We start from the raw sequence: 7257 nt of genomic DNA, 5'->3' as shown, positions 1-7257 counted from the left end.
ACAGACATCAGATGTCTGTGCGCGCGGCGGAACTTGGCTAGGGAAACCAGCACTAGCCAATCCACATCCTAGCGCACGAGACGTTGATTGGCTAGTGCTGGTTTCCCTAGCCAAGTTCCGCCGCGCGGCAACGTTACCGCGTCCATGGACTACTGGAGCGCGAAATTTGAAATAGTAATAAATACAATGTCGAAAAAAAATGATATACTTGCCTATACGATGCCTTTCCAGGGCCTCCTCCTCCACTCAGATTGTCTTCCAGCACACTCGCGAAAACACAAAGATCGTTCGCGCGATTTTACATCCCCGTTTGTAAAGCCCATGTGAAAGTATGTATTTTGTTCCGTCGTGTTCGCCTCCACTTCGAGTCGGCGAGTATTATATCCGAAAAACTGCCAAATCTCGAAAGTGTGGCCATCGACAGGAGCGGACGTTTAACGAATACTTGTTCCTCAAATGGGCTTTGAAAAGTCCTCATTTCGATTATTTAAACGGCACTCCCGAACGCGACGAAAATGGAAACTTTATGTTATACGCGCACTTTTGTACGTATAATTGTTCGAGAAATTATTTCTTGGCAGGGCGATCGATATAATTTTTCGTTATCATTTACCCGACCCGATAGACTGTTTTCGACCGAGGTGTTTACGACGCTACGTCATTTCGTGGAACCGGCGCTCGGCTTCGACTGAGTTGTTTTTCGGCGCTCGGCAAAAAAAGGTCACGCCGTACGCCGGATCATTCACGCGGCGACAGTCGAACGAGTCTGTTGTGCCCGCGCAGTTCCGCGTATCGTATTATTCTCCCTTGATACGCGGTCGCGACAAGTACGGGAAGAAATCGCGATCGCTCTCTGCGAATAATTGGTGATCGATTGGTGTCGAGTGATCGCTGAATTCCGATGCTTGTATTCGGATACATCTCGTATCATCTCAGTGAGAGAAAGTGTGTAATCTTGAAAGTTTTCTTTCATTAACGGAATCATGGCATCACAAATGCTGGTCAGAATGCAAAACTTTGAATCGAATTTCATTGCAGTACGTTTAATTGAAGACTTAAATATCAATTAATCCTATCCGTGCTTAATTATATTGTAACATTTACTCATCGATAGTTTAAATTAATACATCGGCGATTTCTGTTGATTAAAATTCGTACCATTGGATAAATTTACGTGGATTACCGAGTGCTAACAGTAACTTCGTGCAATCGTATATTTTTCGTGTTTCCTTTCCTGTCGCGAGTGATTAATATTGAGGTGTTAATCACTCGCGACAGGAAAGGAAACACGAAAAATATACGATTGCACGAAGTTACTGTTAGCACTCGGTAATGTTACACAAAGTGCCACGAAGTCTCGATCATCCCACGAGGTTTGGACAATCACGCCACGAAACGTAAGTACACATTTCATATGAGATTGATTACGAGAAATTAAATATGAATGATTCCTTTTAACATTTGGTAGAAAATTCGGTAATACTGAAGGATATTATTATATACTGTTTAAATTTTTTTCCACAATCATTTAAGGAGTGAGTGGAATTTGATAATGGATTGTTATTTCATCGATATTGTAAATTTTGTTTTATTATGAACAAATTTGGTACTTTCTATTTAGCGACACAAGTCGACACAAGTGTCAGTCTGTCTTTTTTCAACGTAATATTGAGTCGCCATATTGATTTACCTAACGTGCCCATTGGTCTAGACGGTCTTAAGGCGACGTTCCATGGAGTGGAATACTCGGAAGCGGAATCAGTGGACTGCCAATCAGAAGGCCGTTTCGACGGAATTTTTGAAAGGACTTTATCAGAGTGATCTTGTGATTGGCGATCCGTTGATTCCGCTTCCTCGTATTCCGCTTCATGGGACGTCGCCCTAAAGCCCGTATCAGACTACGGATTGGGATTGGGATTAGATTGAAATTTGACCAATCAGAGTAAAAGTTACTGAACTTGAGATTAGTAAACTTTACTGCGATTGGTTAAATTTCAATCTAATCCCAATCCCAATTCGTAGTCTGATACGGGCTTAAAGCCTTGTGTCCACGATCCAAGAACTGTGTCCAAGTTCTACTTCCGAGAAGTGTGTAGCCAATCGACTCGCAGCTTTTACGGAATAGCCGCGAGTCGATTGGCTACACATTACTCGAAACCAGAACTTGGACGCGGTTCTTGGAACCAAGCATCGTGGACAAGGCTTTAGGCCTGTGTCCACGATGCTTGGTCCAAGTTTTCGAGAAATGTGTAGCCAATCAACTTGCAGCTATTCCATAAAAGCTACAAATTTCTTGGAATTGGAACTTTGATCAAATTCTAGCATCGGGGACAGGTCTTTAAGCCCGTATCAGACTACGGATTGAGATTGGGATTAGATCGAAATTCGACCAATCACAGTGAAGTTTATTAATCTCAAGTTTCATACGCTTCATGAGAAACCGGCAATGGGATTGGCCTAGTTTACAACGTACACTTGATACACGTATCAAATAGTAATAAATAGTAAATTGTTTTAGTTATTGACTGATCAGTTCAAATGTACCATTTGATACGCGTATCAAGTGCACGATGCGAACTAGGTACTCATTAAAATTCGAAAGTTCTGCGCGGGTGCGGCCATCTTCTCTCTCTCCTCGCGCTTCCGCGCAACGCCGTTGAGAATCGGTAGACGCACGTACGACGCGACGACAGGTGGCGCTGTACGACCCGCCTCCGTCGTGTCTCGGCATAAAAATTGAATTTTCATTTTTCATCACGGCTGCGGAGGGAGGCTGAGCACGGACGCGTTATTTATACGATTTATCTCGCCGCGTGCCGCGCCCGACACTGCCGACACGCGAAAGCGCGACATTTAGGGGTAAACTGAGAGCGACGACGGTCCCGAGGGTGAAAAAAAAAGACCCCGACTCGTTCGCTTTGAGAGGCACGGCAAAGGGCAAGGGACGTGGGAAGGGAGAGCTGTAAATTGCCGTACGATACGAGACTAACGAGACGCAGTGCGAGCACGCTATTACGAAGCTGAAGCGAGACGGCATGACAGCCATCCGTCCTCCTTCTCCCTCCCCCCTCCTCGTGACTCCACGCCACCGCCTCCCACTACGAAAATCGCGCACCACGCAGCATCCTTGCGCGCGAAACACGCGTACGCCGGTGGACGCACGTCGTGTGTCTGTGGCTCGCGTGGCTGTACATACCTGTGAATAGTGTATTTTAAGCCCTAGTTTTAACGAAATCACCGCGTGAGGTGGAAGGCGGGAAGGCAACGCGAGTGCAACGCCGACAGACAGGAGGGAAAGAAAGAGGGAGGCGCGAGCGGTTGGTCGCGGAACGGATCCTCGTCGTTGAGAAGCGTCCAGCGCGAGGACGAGGTAAAAGCCAGCGCTCGTCGGGATCTCGAGCTCGCCCACTTGCCCGTGAGAACCGCGCGAATCCCGTTGAAACTCTTGGAAATTTTGCTCCTCTTGTCTCTCTTTCTCTCTCTCTCTCTCTCTCTCCCTCCCACTCCCTCTCCCTCCATTTGCTCGCTCGCTCGCTTGTTCCGTCTAGTTTCCCGTCCTCTTTCCGCACGCGCGGTCTGCCTTCCTTTCTCCCGTTCCCTCTCTCCTTTCTCTCTCTCTCACGCGCGCGCGGCCGTGCACGCCAGTTCTCGCTTGTTTCATCTTTCCTTCCTTCCTCGGTCTTTCCGCGAGCATATCCGCCGTGCCCGGCCGTCGGTTACTCGTTCGGTCGGTCAGGTCTTCGTGCCGACGCCTCGACCGAGAATCTCGGCTCGGACGAGCGTGCGATTCCGCGGTCATCGTGCGATTTGTGCGCGCCCACCGTTCGCGACGGTTTCCTTTGTGTTCTCTCTCTTTCTTCCTCTCTCTCTTCGTCTTTCCCTCGCGTCGCTCCTTCTCTCTTTCTCTCTCTCTTCCCCCCCCCCCCTCCCCCCGTATCCGGCGCACACCAGGCGCACACAGTGTTGTCAAAAATCCGGCAGCAGCGCGCCGGAGCTGCACGCAGCTGCCATTGCTGTAACTGTCTGGTTTTCGCTCGCAGCTCGGTAAATACGCTTCTCCGGCCTCACGCGGGCTGATATCGGCGCGTCGCCGCTCGTCATCGTCGCCGCCGTCGTCGCCGCTGTCGCGACCGCAACGGCAGTCTCGACCGCAGCCGCCTCGTCGCCGCCGCCGCCACCGCCGCCACCGCCGCCACCGCCGCCACCGCCACCGCCGCCGCCACCGCCGCCACCGCCGCCGTCGTCATCGTCTTCTTCGCCGTCGTCGTCGCTTTCGCCCTCGTCATCGTCTTCGTCGCCCTCGTCCTTGTCACCGTCGCCGTGGAGACAGTCGGTGAGAATGCGTCGCCGTTAACAAGCGCGCGCCCACGGAACATGCACGCGCGACTGCCGTAGCGAGCGGTATCCTCTGCGGGGCATCTCGTCGGACGCCGCCGGCTCTCACCGCGCGGGAGCTAACCTCCACGGGACCGAGGGTGCGTCCCCAGCACGTTTGGCCGTACCGCGTTCGCCGCGCCCGGGGACAGCGGCGCGGCCTGACAGCGCGAGGACATGAAGTGGCTCGGCGCGAGCAGCGGAGGCGCCGGAGGCGAACCGGCATCCTCCATGCAGCTGCATCACACCTCCGCCAACGGCCACATACCCACGGTACATGCACGTCCGCTTTTTTTTTCTCTCTTTCCTTTCTCTTTCTCTCTCTTTCCCCTTCTCTCTATCTCTCTCTTTCTCTGTCCCTGTCTGTGTCTCTCTCTCTCTCTCTCTTTCTCTCTTTCTCTGTGCTCTCGCCGTTCGCGATCGGCTTACCTCGAGCGTCGGGGAACGCGCCGACCGCGAATCGAGCGTGACCGCCGACAATCGCGGCGCACGAGAGTCGGCCGCCATAACCTCGACGGGCGACCGCGCTGGGAATACGAGCGTTTGCAAATGTCAGCATGAGTGTTACAAGTGCCGAGCGCGGGAGCGTTGATTCTCCGGTTGCTCTGTGCTCCGCGCGAGAAGAATGTGCCTCGAGTGGCTCGAGCGCCAAATAAACGTGCGAGAACGAACACGTCTCTTCCGGCCTGAAGACGCTGGGGGGCAGGATTGGGGGGAGAAAAAAAAAGAAACTATCGTTTGTTTCAGTACATGCCCGGCTATTAATAGCCCCTCTTTATTAGTTGTAAGCGATTGAAAAGCGGAGAAACTTTTACCCAAGCGAGTCAACCGGACCGATTCGGCTGGGACGAAAGGGAAAACGTGGGTATGAATGTAACTGGGGTCGCGGTGACGTGTGCCGTGGCTTTTGTTGGAATCCGTTGGACGTAGCGTTTCATTTTACATGTTAGAGTTAACAAGTTACGCGTAAGAGCACAAGCGTGACCAAGGTTCACTGTCGCGGACACTGAGGTTACATGTTGTATGAAAAAGTGCTGTCGTATCTTTAAGTGATTCACGTTTCGCGATTATGCCCCGCGACGTTACTAATCACCGACATGTATTATTAGGATACGGAACAGTGCGGGCAAGTTATGGCTGGTGGCGATAATATGCGAATACAACCTGGTCAGACACACCAGATGGGAGTGAGTAGGACGCAGGACGATGCTATGGTTGGTTACGTGTTTCAACGACCTACAGAGCCAGAATTTAACACCCAGTCTTCAGCTTTTCAAGCAAAGCAAGCTCCGAGAGCTTGGGCATTGGCGGACGAGGTTATCGTTGATAATGTATGTACGACAAAGTGTATATTTGTGTGTTGACTGATATCCTTCACTGTAGCGTTCAAGTCTAAATGCACATCCGTTTCACCGCACCGGTCTTGAGTGATCTAAAACTTTCAGACTGGTTTCATCGCAAGTGCAACTTTTATGGGTAGAAATTGCAAGCCTCTTGCTCAGTCTCTATGTTAAAGAGGCTTTTTTTTTAAATGGTTCATTATTCTTGTTGGTATTTTGAGTTTTGTTCTCCGAGAGGCAATGCAGTATCGTGATTTGTTTATTTCTAGTTGTCTTGTTAGTCTTGAGACTAAAAATTTATATTTCGCAGACTTTGTTTCTATTAGAACGGGGAAATACCTCCTGGACTTTGATTACATTCCGAATATGTGACACTAATAGCCAATTCGGCAGCTTGCACTAGTACGCACTGGGTGTACGCCAAGGCTTGTTCAGAGTCAACTCTTATATTTATGGTCATTTCACATACATGTGCAAAAACTTGCACTAGTACGTACTGAGTGCACGCCAAGGCTTGTTTAGAGTCTACTCTTATATTTATGGTCATTTCAAGTACATGTCCAAAAACTGTTTAGCCAAAAAAAAAATGATCCGTACGAATGCTACACAGATCACTTTACTGGCTAAGAATTATTTCAAACAGTATCGAAGACAATCCTTAAATATAAGAATTGACTGTAATAAATCTTAGTGCGCACTCGGTGCGCATTTGCCGAATTTGCTATAAAAGTTTTCTGAAAATTATTAACGTTATATGTTTGGAACAAGTTTGGGTACATATTCCACTTCGATAGAAACAAAGCCTGCAAGATGTGAAAGCTTTATTCTGATTTGCAAGAGGTGGCAAATCCGAGAATCGAATTCGAATCTTTCGCTTAACAGACAACTAGTACTTGGCACCTCAAATGCATGTTCTCTTTTGTTTCAAATTTAGCATTTATCTAAAGATGCCAAGACGATGAAATACGTCTGTTTAATAACGATTCAATTGTAATTTATGTGCGCATCTTACGCTCTTCTATATGTGTAATAAATAGAAAAAGAAACGTAGATTGATGCACTGATAATTCAACCAGTTATACAACCGATGTGATTTGTTTTTGCAGAATCAAGAAAAGTGGAAATATTCAATGACTAAGCTTGGTGTACCTCAACAAAGTCAATCTCAGCAATTGGGATTAACTATGAACAATGTACATTTGAGTAATGTACCATACGAGATACATCCAATGCAATTAAAAGTAAGTAATAGATCCCAAACGATTGTATTATTTTACGCAATACTGTAGAGCTTGTACAAATCTTTTATGTTTGTTTCGCAGAGCGGTGCACCTGGTGCTGAACACTTGGTTTATCTGAACAATCAGATGACTGCTCAACAACAGGTCGCTCTCTTTCATCACCAGCAGCAGCAGCAGCAACAACAATTCAGAAACGGACAGGTAAGTTTTTCTATACGATAATCGCATGGATAGTTATTGATTTTACCCTTAAAACACGTGTTCCGCGTGATAAAGAGCAATACAGGCAGTCGACTTTTTCC

The 7257-nt window shown here is 48.2% G+C and overlaps 1 protein-coding gene across 5 annotated transcripts in view; it reads left to right on the top strand.

Moving 5' to 3' along the window:
• The window catches only part of LOC105566474 (pumilio homolog 2), a 124046-nt gene that overhangs the window by 19304 nt on the left and 97485 nt on the right, over positions 1-7257 (top strand). For 3 of the 5 annotated variants that reach the window (XM_012020515.1, XM_012020518.1, XM_012020514.1), the window contains exons 1-4: positions 4299-4647; positions 5484-5705; positions 6821-6955; positions 7037-7156. In XM_012020515.1, the coding sequence (XP_011875905.1) occupies positions 4552-4647; positions 5484-5705; positions 6821-6955; positions 7037-7156 (573 nt within the window). In that variant the 5' untranslated portion in view covers positions 4299-4551. Of the gene's footprint in view, positions 1-4298; positions 4648-4715; positions 5240-5483; positions 5706-6820; positions 6956-7036; positions 7157-7257 lie in introns of those variants that run through there. The other 2 variants (XM_012020516.1, XM_012020517.1) reach the window with 2 other exon arrangements.

The sequence above is a fragment of the Vollenhovia emeryi genome, unplaced genomic scaffold, assembly GCF_000949405.1.
Source record: "Vollenhovia emeryi isolate VEMERY1.0 unplaced genomic scaffold, V.emery_V1.0 DF939144.1, whole genome shotgun sequence".
Lineage (NCBI taxonomy): Eukaryota > Metazoa > Arthropoda > Insecta > Hymenoptera > Formicidae > Vollenhovia > Vollenhovia emeryi.
This window is presented reverse-complemented; position numbering and strand designations above follow the sequence as displayed.